The sequence below is a fragment of the Podarcis gaigeae genome, assembly GCF_964106915.1.
Source record: "Podarcis gaigeae genome assembly, chromosome: 13".
Classification (NCBI taxonomy): Eukaryota; Metazoa; Chordata; class Lepidosauria; order Squamata; family Lacertidae; genus Podarcis; species Podarcis gaigeae.
The window spans coordinates 30,051,003-30,075,361 of NC_139689.1; the positions used below are offsets into that span (position 1 = coordinate 30,051,003).

Below are 24,359 nucleotides of genomic sequence, written 5' to 3' on the forward strand. Positions count from 1 at the left end.
GAGTGGGCAGAATGTGCTAATGCAGAAATTTGGCTTTGGAGAACAAATTTAACCTCTTGATAGTGTGAATTCTTATTGTTGTTGTGCAAAATCACCCTTTCGGTTCCAAGCAGCACGTTATAGTAAGACGTGTGGGGGAACCGCTGATCCACGTGTTTTCCAGTGTGTTCTTGGTAATATGTAGTAGAAAGAAAATATATGATGTCACAGCATCTCTTCACTTCCTGCTTCACTTTATTGGCCGCTGCTTGAAGGAAGCAAGGAAATACTAGCATAATGACATCACATGGGGAGATGTGCATTGATGATGCCCACCAGTCCCCACTCACCTGCGCTTTGGGTCTTACCCTAAGCAGTCTTAACAGTATTGCTATGAGGATAACATTAGATGATACAGTCCTAGTTTATTTTCCTATGTATGTGTCCTTGAACTTTTTGGAGTTTTGGTGGTCATGGTGATGGGAACCATACACCTAATAATAACCTTATGAAGAAATCTGCTCAATCCCACATCATTTGCCAGGCAGATTAAATCTCAGCCTCTAGTGTGTTGCATTTTGGGGTCTGCCGATCAATCTTCCGCAAGTTTACTCAGAACTAAGTTCTTCTTCCTTAGGGTGTATAGGATTGCAGCCTTAATCTCTCTCCTTTAGCCTCATCTGTCAACTTCTCTTGTCACACAGGGCTCTCGAGAGAATAAGATAACATTACACAGCTCTGAAAAAATAAACAACCTGGGTGGACTTTGTTAATTTCAGCCAACAGGTAGCAATTAAGCTGCTCCTCCCTGTTAACAGCTCCCACCACCATCACAAATTCTGGTATTGATAGACTGAAGGGGGTGTGGATGTGGGTGTGCGGAATGTGACCTTCTCTGGTTCTGTGAGTTTCTGGTGATGACATACACACAAACATATAACACTGCATTAAAAAATCAGCCCTGGTTTTTTGCATTTCCTTAGGAGCGAATTGTACATGACATTTTGTCTACTCTTATCAGCCATCTCAGTTACCCCTATTTGTTTGTTTCCCATCTCATCTCTGCAACCACAAAATCTCGAAACTTGCTTTCTTTTCCCCCCTCGTGGAGACAGTTGAACTTAAATAAACTGGGATTTCCAGGCTACGTAGCTTGCAGGGACAGCCATTGTTGCTTTCATTTGCATTTCTCTCTCTTCCAAAGAGCTCGGATAGTTTACATGGCGCTAGTTCCCATTTTTGTCTTTCCTCACAACAACCCTCTGAGGTAGGTTAGGCTAATGGAAAGTGACTGGGCCCAGGGTCAGGTGGTGAGCTGGATGTCTTGGGTGGGGATCTGAACGCAGGTCTCCTGGTTCACGTTTGAAATGTGAACCACCACACCACTGACATAAATTGAGATTCTCCATATTCTGAATTCTGCACCAAAAGATACCAAAGTCCACAGCCTCCTGGATGGCTGAGGGATATGCAAACTACCGTATTTTTTGCTCTATAAGACTCACTTTTTCCCTCCTAAAAAGTAAGGGGGAATGTGTGTGCGTCTTATGGAGCGAATGCAGGCTGTGCAGCTATCCCAGAAGCCAGAACAGCAAGAGGGATCGCTGCTTTCACTGCACAGCGATCCCTCTTGCTGTTCTGGCTTCTGAGATTCAGAATATATTTTTTCTTGTTTTCCTCCTCCAAAAACTAGGTGCGTCTTGTGGTCTGGTGCGTCTTATAGAGCGAAAAATGCGGTAGATCATAGAATCATAGAGTTGGAAGAGACCACAAGGGCCATCGAGTCCAACTCCCTGCCAAGCAGGGAGAGAATGGGGTTGTTGGCCCGTTAGTGACCTTTGCAGTTTCTGTGATCTGTACTTGCCATCTTGCTATCTGGACCCAGAATCAACCCACCCCATTCCAAACCTCATCACTTCGGCTGTTCTCCTTTCTTCCAACCACTCCCTTCTGTGGCCGCAGCCCCGATATTTTCCCTTGACTTCCATGTGGTCACCTTCATGACAGCATCGACAATCCCATCACCGCCATGTTGGAAGGAAGGCGAAGCCATGCACCGAAAGCGAGCAGTTTTGGTTATTTTGCTTCACTTCCTCGAGACGTACAAGGGGATCTTGCAGGAGGAGGAGAAAGCAGGCAAAGTTATCAAGGTACACGATGACACCCCTAACCCTACTCTCATTACAACGAGAAACTTTTTAAGAAGAATAGCAACAGATTGCAAAGTATTAGTCCAGCCACAGTCCCCCGCCCCAATGTCCTTTTGCCTTACTTGGTGGCAAATAGCCATAGATCCAGGGGGGCCAAAATAGAAGATACCCCTTCCTTTTATATCAGAGCATGATGGATCAGGCCACTTTCTCTTTTCTCCTAGGACCTGTATCTGCTCATTATGAAGGACTCCTCCCTCTATCACAAACTGGAAGATGAAATTTTGAAGCTTCATCAGCTTGTGGAGACAGTTGAACTCAAGTAAGGGGAGAGGGGGAGTTGGAATATGGAATGCAGAATTTCTCCTGCATGGGGAAACCTCTCAGGCTGCTTTTCCTAAGTGCATTATGTTGCCGGTACTGCATTCACAAGAACGGGTTTCATATAACCTCCTCCACATCTTGGCAAAACAATTGTTGTGGAGGTTCGCCTGCACAAACTTTGCCACTTTCCACAGTTGCCATGTTCCTCTGTCACCGCAAAGTTTCAACAAGATAGCTCAGGTTAAATAAGCCCCAGGACTCCAGGAATTCAAACTTCTGTGTCAGTAGTTGTTCTCCTCATGCAATCACAATCCCTCTCCATATGGAGGAGCTACATGCATACAGTGGCACCCAAGTAGAACGTTTGAACATGGTGTTTGGTGGTGTGCAGGGCCAGATCCCTCCTGTGCAGTCCTGCGACACACACACCTACACACTTTCTTTCTTTCTTTCTTTCTTTCTTTGCTTAGAGGGGATGATATGAACTTCCCCAAAGGTTGCAGACTAAGAGGTCATCTCCTTGGAACTAGAAATCAAGGAGGACCATGCTCTTAACCACTATGCTATACCTAGTTCTGAATAGTGGAAGCTTTCATAAAGCCGAGGTCACCGCAATCCTTGTTACTTTGCAACCCAAACAACTTACTTATACCTTACATGGTACTGATGTATATAAGAACATAGAAAGCTTAGGGTTTTTCCATATTTACCTTTTGCCCTGTGCTTTCCAGGTCCAGGAGACAACTCTTGGGGTAAATGTTTAGACTCTTCTAATAGTGGCCAGCTGTCTAATGGTGGGTTGTTACAAGCAGCAGCCTACTCTCACAACAATCTCCCTGGCCAAACTGCCTCTGAAATCCCTAAATCATGATTGGGGAACCTGTGGCCCTTCAGATGTTGTGGGACTCCCAACTCCTATCAGCCTTAGCCAGCATGGCCCAGTGGTTGGGGATGATGGGAGTCAAGCCACATCTGCAGGACCCCTGGCTCCCTGCCTCTGCCCTGAATGCTCCTTAGAAGCTTCATTCAGAAATTCAGACTCCTTAACCCCTCACAGAATGGCACGGATGCTCTGCTCCTCTGAAAGTTTCCCACATTGTGGCCTATGTTGTTTGCCCCTTTTCTAGCTTCTAAATCTTGCCTTCTTGGCCACAGGGTGACTGAAGAAAGCCATCCCCCCAGCAAGCAAGTCAAACCCCTTTTCAGGCATTTCCGGCGCATAGATTCCTGCCTCCAGACACGGGTCGCTTTCCGTGGCTCAGATGAAAGTGAGTATTAAAGGAGATGAGGGCGTTGGTGACGGTCGTGTTGGGGTTCCCGCTTGGATTGTCTTTAAAAGGGCTGATGAGCGCAGCTGCAGACATGGTCCTGCAATTCCACCCATAAATCCTCCTCATCAAATTACAACCATAGAAAGCTTTGGCAGCACACAAATAATAGAACAAAATCACTTCAAAAGCTTGAGTGAAAAGGTAAACCTTTACCTGGTGCTTAAAGCACCAGGCGGACCTCACTGGGGAGAGCCTTCCACAGACTAGGAGCTGCAGCTGGGAATGCTCCCTCTGACATCACCCTCCAAGTGTCCCTCACAGGAGGGGGCTGGAGAAGAGCCTCTGGGAAGCCCCTCAAGGTTATGAGGATGAATTGACAGAGGGGATTGAATCCCACAGCGACAGTAGCCCGAATCCCCTCCTTATTGCAGGATGATTGTTATTTTTAGTTTTTCCCAACCTAAGTGTATTTGTTCACCATGGCTGTCCTTTGCCGGCTATGGATTCCAACCTCCAGCCTCTCGGCTCTGTTTCTTTCTAGTCTTCTGCCGTGTTTACATGCCAGACCACTCATATGTCACCATCCGCAGCCGCCTCTCGGCCTCCGTGCAGGACATCCTCGCCTCGGTGACTGAGAAGCTCCAGTACTCGGATGAGCAGCCCACCCGGGAGGAGGCTCTCATCCTGGTGGCAGTAGCGTCCTCAGGAGGTAACTCCCGAGAGCTGGGGTAGGGGATAAGGCAAGAATGGCAGAGTGACAATTCCCAGAGGGTTTTAACAATCAGTCCCTCTTCCCAGGGAACTCTGGGAATTGTAGCTCTGGGAAGGGAATACGGGTCTCCTTACAACCCTCCGCATTCTTAACAACCTATAGCTTCCCAAATTTTTTAGGAGGAGCTATGGTTGTTTAAAACGGTATCATAATGCTTTTAAATGTATGTGTGAATGTGGCTATAGTCCAACAATATCTGAAGGGGCCATGGGTTTCTGACCCTCTGCCCTAATAGAATCCTGGCCACATTGCACTGTGAGCAAATGCCCTATTTCCATATGCCTCAAAGAAGTGATCTACATGCCAGAGCAGAAGGGGTGTTTTGGGGTGTGGGGGAGCAAGAATCCCTGTCCAGTTTGAACTTGAGGAAAAACCCTACCAGACCCTGAAAAAAAACACACACACACACACACACATATATATATATATATATATATATATATATATATATATAAATATATATATTTGCTTTCGTAGATTTTCACGGGTACAGGAATGCAGGTTTTGGTGTCCTCGGGTGTCTTCCCGTGTAAAAGTTGGGGTGTCTAGGCGACGTTTCGACGAGGTCTCACTCGTCATCTTCAGCCTGAAGATGACGAGTGAGACCTCGTCGAAACGTCGCCTAGACACCCCAACTTTTACACGGGAAGACACCCGAGGACACCAAAACCTGCAAATATATATATATATATATATATAAAACGTTTCCACAATATAAATGATAATACGCCTCTGTTTTGAGCTATGTTCCTGCTGTTGCTCCAGATTGTTCAGGAACTCTTTCTTTCCTTGCTTTTTGCCAGAAAAATCTGTGCTACAGCCCAATGAAGAGTGTGTTTTCACTACCCTGGGGATAAACAGCCATCTCTTTGCCTGCACTAAGGAGAGTTTCCCATCGCTGGTGAGTGAGCTCCTTTCTTCCCCTCTGCCCTGCTCCTCCCTCAGCTGGCAGGGACTTTTTGTCATGCGGGTGCTGTGTTTCTTGGTGTAAGCAGTAGTGTAGAGGTAAATTTTGATGTGCAGGAGCTCTTCATGACAGCTCCTATAGCAGTATATTGTGTAATACCCAATCTATCAGGCTCAGCTGACAGTCATAGGGCATGTTAGGGATGCAGGTGGCACTTTGGTCAAAGCCACTGAGTCTCTTGGGCTTGCCGATCAGAAGGTTGGTGGTTCGAATCCTCGTGACGGGGTGAGCTCTGTTGCTCTGTCCCAGCTCCTACCAACCTAGTAGTTCGAAAGCACATCAGTGCAAGTAGATAAATAGGTACCGCTTCATGGGAAGGTGAACGGTGTTTCATACACTCTGGTTTCGGTCACAATGTTCCATTTCACCAGAAGCGGTTTAGTCATGCTGGCAACATGACCCGGAAAGCTGTCTGCGGACAAATGCCGGCTCCCTTGGCCTGAAAGCGAGATGAGCACCGCAACCCCATAGTTGCCTTTGACTGGACTTAACCGTCCAGGGGTCTTGTTAGCTAGCAAAGGGTGGTGTATTGATAGTATGTTGGAATTTGGCTGAGGAGACCTGGGTTGACATCCCTGATCAGCCAGTTGGCATGACTACGGTCCTATGCATAATTACCCTGAGAGTAAGCGCCATTGAACTCAGGGCCGTGTACTTCTAATTGCATAGATTCAGCTTGTAGAACACATTGAGCTTTAATGAAAGGCCTTCAGCCAGCTGAAATGCAGCCTTTAGATTCTAATTAGCAGTGCAAACAACCCTGCAAAGAAGTGTTACCATTAAATTGCCAGTGTGGAGTAGGAACCCTCTCAAGGAAAAGGGGGGGAAAGTGTTCAATCTCTGCTTGATTATTTATCTGCACTTCCTCTGTCCTAAACCATCACTAGTAAAACCTGAAAGCCTTGTTATCAACTCATTCACTTTCCAGAACGAGGAGGTCCCCTCAATCACCCTGGCGGGATCTGGTAGGCGACATCGCCTCTCTTGCACTGAAAAAGGTTCCCAGCCCCTGCCCCACTGTGAGCTTCTGTGCCTCTGTGGGATCAGGGAGCTGCAGTTGCCAGAAAGACTCCCCCCCCCCCTTGTGCTCTAAAAACACCCAGGTTTTCTTCTTGATTCTAACACATACATTGGAATCTCTCTCCCTGCTCTCCACAAACTCGGCCTTTCCCCCAGGTCCCTCTCCCTGAGGAAATCCAGGTGTCGCCAGGTGACACGGAGATCCATCGAGTTGAAGCTGAGGACGTGGCGAATCACCTCACAGCCTTCCATTGGGAATTGTTCCGCTGTGTCCATGAGGTAACAAAAATGAATTTGCCCCATAGCTAGTGAGCACGGAGGAAACTGGGTGAGGGAGTTGGATTGGGAATCTGAAAATGTTGCCACTTAAGAAGGATGTGCATGGCCTTCAGAAGTGATTGGCAGCTAGGTTAGGGGCCAATATTACAGGCTGGATGCCCTAATTCAGGGGGTGAAGAGTTTGTTTCAGCGTGAGGGCCACATTCCTTCATGGGCAACTTTTGAGCGGCAGTCACATGACAATGGTGGGCAGGGCAGAAGCCAAAATGGGTGGAGCAACGGTTGTGAGCCTTACCTTGGTTCAGCAAAAGAGCCACGCACAAGGCAAAGGCACTTGAGGAAAGTGCAGAGCAAGGCTGGTGATGGGTGTGGCTTGGGGAAGAGTCCTAAGGGCCAGATAGAGAGGCTGTCAGCCCCTGGGTTCCCTGTCCCTGCCCTAATAGGGTGGTGCCTTCACATTCAGAGCAGCCGCAAATGAAGGATCAAACTGCACGGGATATTAATCGCATGGTTTGCCCTCAAGTGCACGATTCAGGAGACAATTAGCATGTCAGGGAAAGGGATAGGTGTCTCCTTGGCAGCTAGCTTTCTATGTGGAGGGAATTCCACCGTTGCCCCATCCCAAGGAGCATTCAGTCATGGGAGCCCCTCACCCCTCTGAAGTGGTGAAGCCCAGAGACATGGTTTGATCATCTCAATCTGAACTAGGTCCTCAATTCTATTATTCTTATGTTCCCTCTGTGTAATCACTCCTCTGCCCCTTCTCCATCCTTGATATATATAAAGAGGACTGAAGGATGAAGCCACTCCTTTTAACCGGATAGCTGGTGTTGTGGCTGGAAGGCAGGGACACTCAATGTGTCCCCTGCCCAGTGGTGCTGAACTACAGTTCCTGTCACCTTTGACTACTGGCAGTGCTGGCTGAAACTGATGCGAATTGTAGCCCAGTAATTAATATATATATATATATTGGGGGGGGGGGTAACCACATTGGCTACCCCTGCTGTGTAGAGTGAGGCATCCTTTCCCTTCACTACAGGCCAGGGGAGGGCTACAGGCACACAGGCTATTAACTTCTGCTCTGGCATCTTTGTTTGTAGCTGGAATTCGTGGACTACGTGTTCCACGGGGAACGTGGTCGGCGGGAGACAGCCAACCTAGAGCTGCTGCTGCAGCGCTGCAGTGAAGTTCAGCACTGGGTGGCCACGGAGGTGCTGCTGTGCGAGTCGCTGGGGAAGCGGGCCCACCTGCTCAAGAAGTTCATCAAGGTGGCAGCCGTGTGAGTGCCGCATCTTAACTCTTTTCTGTCTGGGGCCAGGGTAGAGACATGCAAAGATCAAGCCTTTGGCGACTGTTTGAAGACTTTGCACAACCTGAACAGCTTCTCTTCTTTCTCACAATGCATTCTGAAATCCCCCCCCCCCCGTTTTCCCAATTAACGGCGGTGTCACTAAGTTACGGAGTTGCGTCAGAAGCTCTGCATGTTAGAAATGTTGCTCAGGTGCACCTTTGGCTTTCTGAGATTTGAGCAGGAGCTTGTCCACACATTTTCCAGCATCACAAGGGCTAGGAACTTTACTAAATCTGAAAGCTGAGATTCTGCACCTGCTGTGCTTTTTCTGCACTCCTACAGAATCACATTGCACACCCAGCCTCAAGTTTACAAAGTAGTCGCCTCTGTCCAACAGCGTTTCTGCAGCTACTCTAAAATCTGAGAAAACAGGGTTGCAATGGTTTTGGTGAAATTTGCTTTGTCGCCGCTTGGACATGTAACTGGCTCTCCATGCAGTAAGAGACACAATTTGAGAAGTCTCTTAAGTGGCTGCTACATAGCATGTATTAATTTGAATCCCCTCTCTGAGATTGTGTGCCTTACTTGCATGGGGTGCCAGTTTCAGTTCTGTCCAAAGTGGAGGCTGTTCTGATAGGGCAAAAGGGGCACTGTGTCATCAACCTCAGTCTGCTTTAAACCAATCCCTGCCTTCCCTACCTTCTTTCTTAGAACCAGTCCAGTGGGTGACACTGCTTGGCCGCTTCTTCCTTAGTCCCATTGTTGCCCTTGTAGAACTCAGCAGGGAGAAGGGTGGGGACAATGCTAGAATTAGTTGGCTCTGCCTGCCTACTGCCAGTCTGCCTACTGTCTTCCTCCTCACCAGTCCCAATGGCCGCCAGTGTCTGTGCAGTAATTTGGGCTAAATGTAGTTGGGTTTACCCGCTAAAATCTTTTCCCCAAGAATGGACGATCATGTTTTATTGAGCAAAAGTGCCCCACACACCAGTAAGTTACCTTCAAAGTAGCCTTCAAATTATGTTTGCCACCCCTTTTTCTTTCTGAGGCTCCTCTATCCTTAAGGGCTGCATGATAGGCAGAGAGCCATTGCAGGGGGCATTTCCAGGCACAGAGAGGCAACAGTGGGGGGAAATTCACTTGCCAAATTCCTGCCTATTCCACCACTGCTCCAAGCATTGGAGCCCTACCAAGAAAAAGGTGTCAAATCCTACCCAGAAGAATTGGAGCTATCTGAACCCACAATCATCCACCCACTGCTTCCAAGTCATCACCGTAGTTTTGGTAGTGGCAGCGGCATCGAATGACTGAGGTGGTTTTGGCAGCAGCAGTGAGTAAGCAAGCGGCCAACATTGAGAGCAGGTTGGAGTGCTCTGGGAATGCGGAGAGGCACTCCAGTCTCCTCCGATGTTTCCCAAGGGCTGCTGAAACACTGGAGAGGATCAGAGCGGTCCTTCCTGCTTTTAGGGTGTTCCCACCAGCCAGCCACGGTGGTGGCTTTTCTCAGCTTTGCTACAGAACTTGCCACTCAACCCACCATAATTGCAGTAGTGGCAGCTTGCTCAGGGCCACTGTGTCTGTGTGGTGAGTGTGGATGTGTCTATATGGGGAGGGTGTGTTATGCATGTTCGGCATTTGTGGTGCATGAGTCTGTATGTGTGGTAGCCGTGCCCACCACTTGGACATGGCCCTCAGAAAGTTAGGGAGCTGTCAGTGCAATCCTTGGGTTGAAAAGGTTAGCCACCCCTGCTTTGATTAGCACCTGGACGCAATAGCTTCCTTTGCCTCACTGCTTCCTGCGGAGCACACTGGTGAATTGCCCCTTCATTTCCCCACAGTCAGTCCTGTTCCTCATGTGGGTGGGTTAATGCCTGAGTTTCTCTTACCTTTTGTAACAAAGCAAATGATGGCCATGAAAATATGACTGTAATTAACCTGTTTATCAGCAGATATGCATAGGAACGGATTGATTAAGGGGAATTAATCAGTAATAGCTTGGCTGCACTCAAGAGGAAGCAAACTGGAAGCAGAAACTGCACAAAGGAAGCTTCTAATTAAAGCTGTAGGGTGTTTTTGCTGAACAGGATTTAACTTCTGAGTAAAAAGTATAGAAATATATTGATCTGGGGGTCTGGTTTTGTCCTGTTATATTAAGCAGCCTATTGAACCTCCATTTTCATTCTGTTTCCAGGCGATTGCAGAAAAGTAATGCCTCAGCATTACTCAAGTCCCTTGTCTGTCAAACTGCTTACAACTAGGGCTGGGCAAAATTTGTGTTTGGAATTGATAATGAAGCATAATGTTCATTTGCATAGGCTTGGTTTGCAAAGTTGTAATCTGAAACCTTTGAGGAAAATAAATCCATGGAGAAGGAAATGTTTTATTAAGATGTGCAATTGTTTGCAAAGAGGCTATAAGGAGCTTCCTTATTCTGAGTCAGACTACCAGAGTGCAGTGCCAGAAATCCGTGGGAGACTGGGCTGAACGAGAATTTCACTGGATGAAGATTGGGGTGGGGCTTCAGTGCCCTGCAAAATAGAGGGGAATTGCAGAATAAGTTGTGCAAATGTACTTAATTTATGTAATTTTTACATGTTGTAGAATTTAGAATTTTAATTTATGTTTGTTTGCTTCGCACAAAGTGCACATGGCCCCAGCCATGCTAAAATTGTACCGTACCTCCTCAGGGTGGTGCCTGTCAAACAGAGATCTGAGCATGGTGGCATTTGGCGATTAATAAATCAATCAATCAATCAATCAATCAATCAATCAATCAATCTCAAGACTCTTCTTCTAACTGTATTCCAGTGCAGGATTCTTGCTCTGTCCCAAGTGTTTTGAAAACACTTTGGCTGCACTAGCACAGAACACTAATCTATGGTTTGCTTCCCCATGACTTGTTCAACAAACCACAGATTTCACAGATAAGCAAACAAGCCATGCCTTGCTTCTCTAAAGCTTGGCTTGCTTCCCAGTTGCTTTTGCCTTGTGCCTCTGTAGCTTGGTTAGTGTATTGGGTGTGGGGTGGGGGTGGGGAAGTAGCCAAACAAACCATAGTTAAGCATAGTTTGTTAGGGTTCAGACATGCCAAACCATGGTAATGACATCATGGTTTGTAAGCCAACCACAAACCATGGCTTCACATTATGGCTTGTATCCAGAAATACAAGCTGCTGGATTGACTTCAAATATTCGGACAAGCCATACTTCAGCTAAGCAGACTGTGGCTTTGTGTTATGTATGAACCTTTATGGTTAGCTGTTTCCTAGTCACTCTTTCCCACCGAAAGGAAGGAAAGAAAGATGAAAGAGAAAAGGAGACTGAAAGAAGATGTTGGGGAAAGGGGGTGGGTTAAGAGTTTAGTATGGGGGAGAAACCATGAAGCGGTGAAGCCAATGGTCTGCAGATGCAGGGAAGGGATAGTGTGGGGCTTCGTGAGCAGAGACTACAGGCGACCACCTTCCCGTGTGGTTCCATGTTCCATGTAGTCAGCTTTTGGTCATCTTCCAATTCTGTGAATTCACCCTGAAATATTCATGTCTGCAGATGCCTTTACACGACAAAATTGCTGCTGCTTTCCCCTGCCTTCCCATCTTTGCTCTGGTCTTGTTGTGTTCAGCTGCTGCTGGGAATCCCTGTCTGCCTTTCCCCCGCATGCTCAGGCTGCCTCCCGCCTCCCTGGGCGCTAGTGGCTGGTGAAGTCACAACCTTGACACCATCACCCAGAGTGACTCTAACAGCCCACGACAGCTGTATTATTGCTTCGGCTTCCTTCTCAGCTTGCTTTCTGCATTGAGGAGTGGGGAAAGGAGGCCAGAAAGGCTGGAGGCTGGAGTGAGGAGCTGAGCAGAGCCATGTACTTGGAAGCGGGTTTGGTTAGGCTTTCTGGTCTTGAATACTATGAATCAGAAGTGCTTGGGTTGTAGAGAGGGCTTGTGGCCTCCTGGTTTTTATTTATTTGCAGTGGCCCCCATTTGCTACAGGTGGTGGGAGCTACGGGTTGGGGCTTGTGGGTTTCCTTAAGGGGAACCACTCCGGCACCCTCCATAATTCAGTTACTACTGATTTGCATTTGCTTTCTGTCCAGAGGATGCTAGGTGATGGATGCTGAACGTAGGAGCAAAGTGGCTGCTGTTCTAGAGAGCTTACAATAGTTATCCCAGCAGAGGCTATTGCAGGCTTGAGCTTTATCAGTGTCTGACTTCTTACCTGCCCCCTTTTCCCCCTCCCCACAGATGTAAACAGAACCAGGACATGTTGACGTTCTATGCCGTGGTTATAGGGCTCAACAACGCACCTGTCAGCCGTTTGCGTCTCACCTGGGAGGTAAGAAGAACCAGGGAGCCTGATTTGTTCACATATGTATGTGGGGGTGGGTGGGTGGCAGGGCTATGTGTAATCCCGCCCAACCCCATCCAGATTCTGCAACTAAACAGTTCCTCTTATACAGTCAAAACCCCAAAATCTACACATTGGTTCGTTGGCTATTTAAAACAGCAAGAGCTGATTTGGTGGGGTGGAGCTGTCCTCTTGACACGGCTGTCATTGTAGCTTACCTAGGCAGAGTTGGGGTGAAGCCAGGCCCTGGTAAGGTCAGGGCAGTACCTTCTCTGGCTTCAACCTCATCACTGTCCTGCCCCACCCCAGCGTCTTTTGCCCTCTCCCCACTGGCCGCTGCTGGGGCAGGGTGGTTGTAGCCTTTATCCTACGAGTTCAGCCAAGAGTAGGGCCTTGTGGCAATGAACAAACGTAAAACACGTGTAATATAATAAGCAGCTTAGAAACAATGCAGAAACACTGGAGAACCAAAAGCACTTCTGCAGAACCCGGGAACTCGAGATGAACCAGCAAGAAAACCAAGGCTTCAGAGACACTAAAAGGATCTAATTGTGGAAGCAGCTATGCTTTTGTATATACCGTATTTTTCGCTCTATAACACGCACCTGACCATAACACGCACATCGTTTTTAGAGGAGGAAAACAAGGGAAAAAACATTCTGAATGAAACAGTGGATGTATCATTTTTGTGCTTCATGCTGTGGCCACAGACATGTGATCTGATGGTGAATTTGGGGTGACCCAATGCAAAAATCCTGAGAATCCCTGTGGATCCATGCTTTGTAACCACGTTTTTGCACCATTGCAGCCCCAGGCAACAGTGGGTGTGTGATTTTTGGGGGGCAGGCTGTAGCCATGGACATGCTATGTGCTCTAATGGTGAATTTGGGCTGACCCAATGCAAAGATCCTGAGGATCCATGTGGATCCATGCTTTGTAACCACGTTTTTGCACCATTGCAGCCCCAGGCAACAGTGGGTGCGTGATTTTGGGGGGGCAGGCTGTAGCCATGGACATGCTATGTGATCTGATGGTGAATTTGAGGTGACCCAATGCAAAGATCCTGAGGATCCATGTGGATCCATGTTTGTAACCACGTTTTTGCACCATTGCAGCCCTGTTTTTGCATCAGATCATTGCTATGTGATCTGATGGTGAATTTGGGATGACCCAATGCAAAGATCCATGTGGATCCATGTGGATCCGTGCTTTGTAACCACGTTTTAAGTGGGGAGGGAAGGAAAAATATAGAAGGGACAAGGAGCATGAGAGGGGTGTGCGGAGAAGCAGCTGGCTAAGAATGCAGGAGAGGGGTTTAAAAGGGGGGGGGGAAGGAAGGCAAAAGTCCACCCACCCACTCAAGCCAGCCCTCTCTCTCTCTCTCATCTGCATGTTTTCCGCTGCCTGCCGAGTCCCCAGACGCAGCAGCAGCAGCAGCAGCAGCACCGGAGCGGACGCTCTGCTTTCCTCTCTACTTGCCTGGAGGGGAGGGGTTGCCTGGAGGGGATTTCACTGCTCTTTGTTCCGTCTGAGCAAACAGCAACTGAAACAGAACAGGGTGGGCAGTAAGACCCTGAGGCAAAATGCAGGAAAGCAGCAGCCTTCTCTCCTCCGTGATGGCACAATATGATTTTTGCCTGATTTTTGCCATGCACTTGGGACAAACGGCTCCAGGGACCACACATTTGCTCTATAACACGCACAGACATTTCCCCTTACTTTTTAGGAGAAAAAATCTGCGTGTTATAGAGGGAAAAATACGGTACTTTAGAAAAAATAATTAAAAGTGAATGAATGCAACACTTTATGTTAACACCCAAAATAAGAACAGATTCTCAGAAGCCAAGGTGGATCATAACAAGGCAACACTCACAGCTCTCAGGTTGGTATGTGTGGGTTGGGTTCAGTTTTCCAGAACCCCTCCCCCCCTCTCTCTCTCTCACACACACAAACACACACACACACACACACACACACACACACACACACACTTTCTCTTTAATACCCACCCACACTCTTTCCTTTTCTCTGTATTTCCAGCCCTTTTGCAATTGCCGTCTTTCCTGTTTGCCAGGAGTTGTGGGTACACGTACTTTTATGAAAGGGTTTTCCCCTCCTTTCCTTTCTTGTGCTCCTCCCTAAGAATTCACACATAATCTTTGCCATCAAACTGGGTCATCATCCCTGAGGAGGGAGATAAACAAGGAGCCGGCAGGCTTCTGGAAGCAACAGGATCCTCCCCTGTGGGAAATGGTCCTGATCCTGGCTAAACATAGCTGGGCGTTCAAGAAGCATTGCTGCCTCCAGCTGTGGAGGCAGGTCATAGCCTTCAAGGCTAGTAGCCACTGATAGTATTACCTTCCATGAATTTGTCTGATGCTCTTTTAAAGCTATCCAAATTGGGGGCCACCGCTGCCTCCCTGAGTGAATTCTATAACACAAAGTGTTATATTGCCTCAAATGTGGACAAGCCCGTGGAAGTAAGATTCAGCGGCCGCTGCAATCAACTTCTGTGAATGGAATGGGGAAGGGACAATTTTCTCCTTCACCTCAGGTGGATTGGCCCCGTCACCATATTATATGCTTTCTAAGCTTGGGTGTCAAGTGAATATATTCTTGTTTGGCTAGGTCTTTAGCTGTTGCACCGCCAAAGCCAGCGCTTAAGATGGCTTGTAGGATAATACCTGTATTTACCGTGCCACTTTGAGGGCGCAACCCCAGCCAAATCTAAGAACATTTTAAGTCTCGTTGATTTCTGTCGGAGAGAGTTAGGCAACTGCTTTCTGATGAAAATCAATGAGACTCAAAAGAGCTTAAGCATTCACTTGGAGGCTGATAGCTGTGACAAATGAATGTCACACGAGCTCCGGGTATAGGGGCAAAACGCTTCTGAATACTAGGTGATTTTGGAATGTCGTTTGCAGTGCTTGGTTGGGGGCTCCAAGAGGCATCAGGCTAGCAGGCTGCTGTTAGAAGCACAACACTGGACTCAGTGGGAGAGGATGGATTACCATATTTTAGCATAATAAATTGAGGTGTGAATGAGCTTTTGGCTCAGGGCCGGCCCTGTCATTAGGCAGAGTGAGCTGGCTGCGTCTGGTGGCAATTGCTGGGGGTAGAGGGTAGGCAGGAGCAGTGAGGTGTGCCACACAGCCTGCCTTGCACCCTGTAAAAGTGAGCCTTCTGCCCTGTGCTGGAGGACTCTGCCGCGTCACCAGTGTTGCAATATAATCCAGCTATCAGTCTGGTTGGCGTCTGCACACAGAACTGGGGCAGGATGCGATTTTCTCCCTCAGGCAAGTGCTTTTGCCTATACATGCATCCCCTTTTGCTCTCTTCCCTTTTACACGAGCCAGCAAACAAATCAATAATTTCCCCAGTGATTTTAGCTTCCTGTTTTGCCCAAACTCTGTGAGCCACCCAGTGAACTTTCATTAACGGGTGAAACATAAATATTGCAAATAAACAAATAACAGCAACAGCAGCTTTGGAGGATCCTAAACCATGGCTTGAAGTAGATTTAATATCCTGGATTGTTCCAAAGCTGTTTTCAGGCTACAGTGAAATGTGAAACTGTAGTTAATGGAAGAGTTTGTGGTGTCTTTGCTCACTTGCAGGGAGGGGAGGGAGGTGCAAAGGGGCTATATAGGTGAAAGGCCCATTCATAAGGGCTCTGTCATATATTGGCATGTTCAGCCAAGGTATCATCAAACGTCATCAAAACCATCTGATTCACGAAGGCGGTTCTTAGGTTTTTCTGGATTATGTTCATGTTTGCTTATTGCTTACTTAATCGTATTTATTTATAAAAGCATTTCCGTACCTCAGTATCATAAAGTATTATCATTATATACATTAAAACATAAGGAACTATTCAAAACAATACATATAATCCTTAAAGTGACTGGCTAATAAGAAGAAAGAGAAGTTAGCTGCAAAGGCCTGTTGGCATAAGAAAAGTCTTCAAGAGATGCTTGGAAGTCAAAAGCGAGGGTGCCTGTCGCATCTCTACTGGGAATGTGTTCCATAACATGGGACCAGTGACACTAAATGTCTGGCTTCTGGTTGAGGTCTCTATAACACGGGGGACAGTGCCCCTACAGATGATTATATTGCTTAAAAATAAAAAGCCCTTGGATGGCTTTCCGAAGTGGAAATACAGTATGGAAAATGTTAAAAGATTTTTTTTGGGGGGCGGGATTCACAATAGTTCAAAACATGTTTTGGTGCTGGGGAGTCTTGGGTTTCCTTTTCCCTAAACTGAGCCTGCCACACCCTTGAGGGCTGAGGGCAGTGCCTGCTGTCAGGCAAGTTGCTGCACATTGCATGTGCACATTGCATGTGCGCTCCCAGACATGCTGCCCATCGGAGTTAGTTCAGCACCAACACCTAGGCTGACTCATTGCATGAGACAAATCATGTTTGGCACATTTCCCCGGGTTTTGGTTCATCCACTCCCCAAAATATGCAACGAGGTTACTGTGAGACAAACGGGAGACGGGTCTTCCATAAGAACCTAAGATGAGCCTTGCAGGATCAGACCAAAAGCCTATCTGGTCCTGCACCCTGCTTTCACAGTGGCCAGTGAGGTGTGAATTAGCCCTCTGCTGCTAGTGTGCCTTGACTAATACTGAAGGCAGTATATAGCCACAATGACTACAGTGGGCATTGATAGCTGTACCCTCCGTGTAAATCCATCACATACACGTCTGACTGCTCTTAATACCAGGCCTATTCATATAGCCTTGGAGGTATGCATTATAACTGTGCACCATTGAGGCCATAGACTTGTTATTTACCTCAAATCCAGATCCATGGAATGCAGGTTTTCCAGTCCCATTCTGGAACTTGCATTTTGGACAGAGTTGAAGCCTGCACTGCAGCTAGCCCAGCTCAGGACCTTCATACGGCCTGCCCCGATGTTGCGTTCCCCTGTTAGCTCCTTGGAGGAAAATATAGTATTATCAATGTAATAAATAAATAAGACCTAAATAAACAAGACCTATCAAGTCACTTTTTTGAACTGAGTTTTTTCATTTGCTTTTTTTCCAGAAGCTTCCAGGGAAATTTAAAAACCTGTTCCGGAAATTTGAGAACTTAACGGTAAGCCTTTTGCACTTCCTCTGTTTAGAGCTGGAGTAAAGTAGAGGCCCGCACTCTAAATATTCTCTGCTTTAACTATTTTCTGTCTAGCCTTAAGCAAACCCTTATCTCTCTTCTTATGGTGCCTCCTGACTGTCACTGTTTTGTGGGAAGGAGTCATGTGTGGACCAGAACTTTAGGTTTGTGCAGATGAAGTGGATTAAAGTTCTCTGTTCCAAAAGTTCCACAAATCCAATTTTTTAAAAATTACAGACATTTGCTGTTAGGAAAGTGACGTAGAAATGCATTGAAAAGTGTGAGATGAACCAATAATTTATAGGAGACCTATAAATATCCCACAACCAAGTGAGGATGGATGCAGGATGAATGATAACTCATGTAACTTAGGGTTTCCATATTTCAAAAAGTGAAAATCCAGACACAAAAGCTGTGTCAAATTGAAGTTTTGGGCTATTTTTATGGAAATTCACCAAAATATACACTTCCGACATGGGTTGCCACATGTCCAGATTTTCCTGGACACTGTTTCCGTGGCCGAATCCTGGCTATGTCCAGGAAATTCCAGATGTAGGGCAACCTTATTTAACTACCCTATAAACAAATCAGAAAGAATGTTGAATCAAGATTAGACATAGTCTAACCACCTTGTAAGCTTTGTGCAAGCAAATGCTAAATAAAGATGCCTTATTTTATATAATATTTAAATTTCAGGGTCGTAATAACGATCACTGAGATATCTCTAGCATTTTTGATCCAGTTAGGAAATATACTATGTAAATACAGAGTTGTATTGCTCTTCCATCCTCAACAATCAGGATATGGCATGGGTCTTTTGCCCTTCGATGATCTCAGATCTGTGGTATGAAATACCCTACCAACCTACTGCTGTCCTCTAGCAGGAAAAAACTTTTCTACTTCTTTAATGCAGCAGTTTCCAGACTGTGCCGCAGAGAACCCTGGGGCTCTTTGGGGAAGCTCATTGGAACTCCTTATGGAGAAGATTGGGGACAGTAGAGAGATTCCCTGAAAGATAGGCCCACTACTTCTGATCTTCTCCTGCACAGCATGCAGCTGCGGAAGATTTCTAGATTTGTTCTAGCTTACACTCTCAGTACAGATGCAGCAAGAGCAGGGAACTCATGGCTCTTCAGACGTTGTTGAACTAAAACTCCCATCAGCTTCAGCCATCATGGCCAGTGGAGAGTTGCCTAGTGCGAGTCCAGCTTCCTCATCTCTGAGGTAGGGCAGTGAGTGAAGCCCAAGAGGCCTAGTGCAACTGAAGTGAGTGTCCCCCAAACCTGACCTTTCATGCTCTGCAACCATGTATTGGTTCCACAGCATGCAGGTTAGTGTGAAAAGAGTTCTCTGCTGGTAGGGAGATTTGAAATCACTACCTTGATAAATTAATTAGTCAAGGAGATGGGTTTTCATCGTCAGGAGGACACAGATAAAAGATTGTGACCATTCCCTTCTCCTTTCCCCCTCAATTTCCTTTTCTCACCTTCCTTTTTTTTTAAAAGCCCTTTGTTTCTAGTCCAGACTTTCTTCATATTTTAAAAATAATATTTTAAGAAGTCCCATCTCTAGATGCACCTGCACTTAACAGTGTTAACTTTTTGGTATTATGGCCCCAGCTGTACTTTGGCAGCAGTTGTTTTTCTGTATCTTCCTCCAGCCGAGAAACAACAGCGTCTTTTTCTCTCTCTTTCGCCTTGCAGGACCCCTGCAGGAATCATAAAAGCTACAGAGAAGTCCTCTCGAGAATGAAGCCCCCCATTATCCCCTTCGTGCCCCTCATCCTAAAAGGTGAGTCACACCCGCTGGAGCGGGGGTTGCTGTTTTTGAACTGGGGTGTGTAGAAAGCTTTGTCTTGGCTATCCTGGTCGGGACTTAATTTGAACTAGGGGCACTTGAAAAAACAATGTACCTCTGTAGGAAAAGCTCGCTTGCAGTGTCCTGTCACACTGAAGTGTGACCAAGAAAGAGAACCCTGAACCAGAAAGGGTGGGGCTATGCAAAATAGGGCCAGGCTCGATTCCCAATGAAAGGGGTGACCATGTCTGACTCACGCCAGATGTAACCACGAGTGCATGCTGTCTTTCCTCCCTATACACGAATGTTTTCTGTTTACTCCTATGGGAAAGATAGATTTGGGGTCTGTGTTGTGATGAGTTTTTAACCAGCCATCACTGGATGGGATCGTGAGTGTGTGCAAGTGCACACACGGTGTGTTTCAAACACTTCACCTCCCCTGTCACATGAGTCCTTGCAGTTTATAAGCCCTCCCTACACTGTATACAGACGCTGTCATAAGAGCATGTGCAGAGTTCCCCTTTCTCTCATCATTTAATTGCCACAAACCATCCTGGGTGCCTGGGCTTGGAGGGAAGCGCTTCCAGGCCATAGTTACAACCAGGCACCTTTAAAAAAAATAGAATTTAACTGTTGCCAGGCTACCACTCCTCCTCTCTCCTCTCATAAACTTTTCCTCTTCTTTTTTCCCCTTCTAACACTCAGATCTGACATTTTTGCACGAGGCTAGCAAAACCTTGGTGGACGGACTAGTCAATGTAGAGAAGCTGGTAAGAACATCCCTCCCCTCCAAGTCTTTTGCCCCTGCATGTTCTTCTGTCTTCAGTGCCGAGCACAATTACTTAATCTCTACAATGGGGATAATAACCAGAGAACTGGGAGGAATCCAAAAGCCATCTATTCCAACCTGTTGCATGAGACAAATCTGTACCCCAAAGTGGAAGGCTGTGAAGTTAAATAGGAAAGCAGTTATCCATATGATAAAGGATCGGGCAGTTTTTAAAAGCACTGCAACGACTGCAGAAATTTTGAACGGGAATAAGCAGGAACAGGGCTGACCACCTGCTGCAGAAATGAAACGTTTGTCCCCAGAGACACTCCTGAGGGCAGCTGCAGATGTTTATTTTCAGATATTGGGGGGGGGGGGATACAGAAACTGAAGGCAATCGAAGATAGGAGGTGCTGTAAAGAATTGTCTGTCTGTCCTGCAGAGACCCTTTCATCTCCCTAGTGAAAGTGTCGAATAATACTGCCAATAATATTGCCTGGGCCTCAAGCTCAGGGGTCAGATTTGACCCCCCACCTAGCCTTTTTTACCTTACCTCTGGGGTTTTCCCCTAGTCTCCCTCCTCTCCCCCAAGGCCACACCCCTCCCTTTCCCTGTCCCATGCCCTCCTGACACGAGTCCTTGAGCTGTGATAACGTTGTTGGCTTGGCAAGACGAAGGTGTGTGTGTGTGTCTGCATAGAAACCAGAAACCTCTGGCTTTTGCACAGCTGGAATGTTGCCAACTCTACAAAGCTAAGAGTTCTGTCTGTGGCTCCACCCCCTTTAGCCTTGGAGCCCCACCCACCACGACTGGCATGGTTGCCCATGGAGGAATGTGGCCTTTAGACTGGAAAGCTTTCCCCACCCTTGTTTTAATGGTAGCAGGGAAAGATGGTCTCTCCGTAGAACACCTTGCCTTGCATACAGAGAGAGGTTCCAGGTTCAAAACCCAGCAAATACAGGAAGGGCTGGGAGATAACCCCACCTGAGATTCTGAAGGGCCGCTGACAGTCAGTGCAGATGGACCAATATAAGTCAGCTTCCTAGGTTCCAATAAGTTGCATTTATATGCTACCTCCTTTGGTTTTGAGTTGGTGCCAGATTTCTTGCTGGGCTCTGTGTTTGGCTCTGCTTTTGCCACGCTTATAGTGCAGAAGCGCCCCTCCGTGTGACGGCATTGGAGAAGCAATGCAGAGCTGCTTGTGAAATGGAGCAATTTGCAGACAGCCCAGGACGAATGCACCCCTTGTGCATTGTAGCTGCACCAATGACATGTTGCAGAATTTTTTAAAAAAGAAAAGAGACCCCAAATCAATCTGGAGGAGCTGCGTGTGTTTTAGCTATGTGTCCAGAGGCCTTCCTCTCCCTCCCCATCCTTCAGGGGAAACTGATGGGATTTGTAGGAGACTGTGGCCCTCCTCCTCCTGTTGCCCCTTTTCCCATTTGCCTCCCCTTTCCTTCTCAAACTGCTCCCCCAGAGTGGCTTTAAAGAGAGGCAGCAAAGGATCTTTAGCCTGAATTTTGTCCCTGCTGTGTATCTGGGAAAGAGGAGAGATGGCCTGGCAGGCTTGAGCATTGAGCTCTGCTTGGCAAATGCAGCATGACCTTGTGAGGATCTACAGTGCTCAGGTGGTCTCTCTCACCCCACCCCCTCTGCCATCTCCCTCCCCCCGCGGTGGTGGTGGTGGTGGGGATTAACTAGCGGTTGGTTGGTCCGTCCTCTGTATGGTTTCTAGCCCAGTGGGACAGTCAGGTTGCCATGGCAATGGCTTCACAGAAGCTCCTCCAGCTCTCCTTGTCAAGAGACGAGTGTGCATCTGTGCGTCTGTGTGCGGTATGTGAGATCAATGCTGGAGTTGGCCCAGATTTTCCTGGCCTCTAGGGAGGAGGGGATGAGGGGGGGGGAGAGGGATGAAGCTACGTCACTGTCAGCTGAGCTCTAATTTCCTTCCCAACCCCACACTGTGCAGAAGACAGAATTATTCCCGTGATAAACATTCATATCCTCCAATTAAAAATAAAAGTCGTATAATTATTAATGTATTCCAAACAAGGGTATTTCTACAAAAGTGCTTATTTTACAAAATGTGACAATTTGTCTACTTCTTCTTTGAACCTGTTTTCCCCCTGTGTGTTTTTAAATAGGTGGGGTTTCTCTGGTAGGGGGAAGAAACTGGATAGTGAATACGGGAGAAGCAGCAAGCAGCTATGTGGGAGGATAAGGGATTAAAGAAAAGAAATAAGGGAGTCGTGCAAGGCAATGACTCTCCATCCTTAGAGTGCTAGAGGCGCTTTGCTGATAGCTTGAGCAATGAGAACTAGAAACCTGATGTGTAAATCATAAAATTGTAGGTCTTCAGTAGTTCAAAATATGTGTTGGGGAGCTTCCAGGAATCCTTTTTGCTGGGGAATCGTTAAGAACACAATTACTTTGGCTGTGGCACCCCAGTAATTCCCCTAAGCACAGCATTCTGTCTTCAAACAACTAACTGAGCCAAACTTGTGCCTTTAGACTGTTAACAGACAGTCTAAAGGCACAAGTTTGCTCCCGGTTAATCCCCGGCATTTGATAGCCATAAGTGGGACTTCATTTAAATCGGGGTTTCACTGAAGTTTAGTTGGGAACCTGATTTTCTGTACCAAGGCTCAACCTGTAAAATATGTGATGCAGATAAATAGAGGGCTGACTTTGTGCGCATGCAAACCCCTTATGCTCTTTCAGTACTGGAGGAATCACAGCCAAACCTACCCTCCTCAGTATATCTTAGCAGCTGAAACATGGAAGCATGGCCAGTTAATCCCAGCAATATATATGCGTGTGCACTGAGAAAGGCATCTCTCAGGAGAAAAACAATATTTTACCAGCCATAAATAGTCATATTTGTTGCAGGGGAAATGCAGTCCTCATTTCCCTCTCCTAACTTCTCTTACAGTTGTGATAAGTAGATATGCATCATTAATGATCCTTTCCAGCAGTTTTCCTGGAGCAGACATTAGGCTGGCAGGCCTGTAATTTCCCAGATTCCTGCTTAATGTGTTTTTCAAAAGGATTGGCCGGTTTTCCAGTCCCTGTGTAGCGAGGCTGATCTTTGGGACGAGTTACATATTTCTGTAAGGAGATCAGCTATGACAACATTAGCTGTCCTCCGTGAATAATACTCTCAGCTGCCGGGAGCAGAAACTTGCTGGTTGCAAAGTTCTACAGAAAGCAGCCATTCGTACAGGTCAGAAGCAGTGCACAACAGCACTGTCTTTTTACAGCAAGCCAGGTGCTGCCTCTCACCTGGCAGGAGAAGCAGCAGAGGGAGAAAAGGCTGGGATCAGGTGGGGTTTAGACGATGCCTGTTTACATAGGCATTTTCTTGATCTCATCCTGCTTTAATTAATGTGTTGTTTTAATGGGATTGTTTTATTGTGTGTTTTAATTATGCACGTCTAACTGGTTTTCGTACTTCGTAAATAGCTTAGAAGCCCATTTTGGCATTAATTGGTTTTCTTTATTTGGTGGTGAGGCATCTCCACGCCCGCCTCCCTCAAGAACTCTGAGAACACCATCCAGTTCTCTTCTGCACATTGTAGGGATTGCTTGGGGTAGGTGAGTGAGACAGTCTTTCAGCGAAGCTTGTCCACTGATCTCCCCACTGAGGAACCCTTTGACTAGCTTCTGAGGACCCTGTTGCAGGAGAGGTTTTTTTAAAAAAACAAATCACTGCTTTAACCACTGGGTGTTGTAGAAAATCACGGCAACTAAGTGAATCGGCTTCAGAATACAAAAGTAAAATGTGGTCCATGCCCCCCCACCCCATTTAAAATGTTTTTGGTTTTCTTCACACACACTGGACCCAGGAGTAGGGAACTTGTGGCTCTGCAGATGTTGTTGAATTACAACTCCCATCAGCCCCAAGTGGCATGGCCAGTAGTCATGGGTGTTGTAGTCTGGAAACACCTGGAGGGCTACATCTTCTGTACCCCTGAAGCGGTGCAATGAGTGAGGCCTAAGAAAGTGTCTTGGCCTTTCTCACTTTCCCCCACCTTTTAAAAGGTTTGAAAGGTTTCTTCCTGTCTTCCCCCACTCTTAACAAGTTAAGAGTGTCTTCTTTTTTAAAAAGCATAAAAGTCAGACTTATTAAATTTACTCCTTGGAATCTGATGGCAAAGGGAGCAATATATCCAGCAGGGACAATTTCAAATAGCTTGATGGAAAATAATATCAGCATAAAACCTCTGCCAGTGGAGAGCGTGGTGTTAGGCGCCCTCTACTGGTACACAACTATAAAGACATTTTATA

At 46.8% G+C, this 24,359-nt stretch overlaps 1 protein-coding gene across 3 annotated transcripts in view; it reads left to right on the forward strand.

Moving 5' to 3' along the window:
- RAPGEFL1 (Rap guanine nucleotide exchange factor like 1) overlaps window positions 1-24,359 on the forward strand; it is a 55,518-nt gene that overhangs the window by 23,931 nt on the left and 7,228 nt on the right. For 2 of the 3 annotated variants that reach the window (XM_083708742.1, XM_083708743.1), the window contains 11 exons: window positions 1,976-2,129; window positions 2,354-2,451; window positions 3,609-3,721; window positions 4,266-4,433; window positions 5,300-5,397; window positions 6,640-6,762; window positions 7,863-8,041; window positions 12,286-12,376; window positions 17,441-17,491; window positions 19,210-19,297; window positions 20,009-20,073. In XM_083708742.1, coding sequence (XP_083564868.1) covers window positions 1,976-2,129; window positions 2,354-2,451; window positions 3,609-3,721; window positions 4,266-4,433; window positions 5,300-5,397; window positions 6,640-6,762; window positions 7,863-8,041; window positions 12,286-12,376; window positions 17,441-17,491; window positions 19,210-19,297; window positions 20,009-20,073 — 1,228 coding nt within the window. The remainder of the gene's footprint in view (window positions 1-1,975; window positions 2,130-2,353; window positions 2,452-3,608; window positions 3,722-4,265; window positions 4,434-5,299; window positions 5,398-6,639; window positions 6,763-7,862; window positions 8,042-12,285; window positions 12,377-17,440; window positions 17,492-19,209; window positions 19,298-20,008; window positions 20,074-24,359) is intronic. The other variant, XM_083708744.1, reaches the window with a different exon arrangement.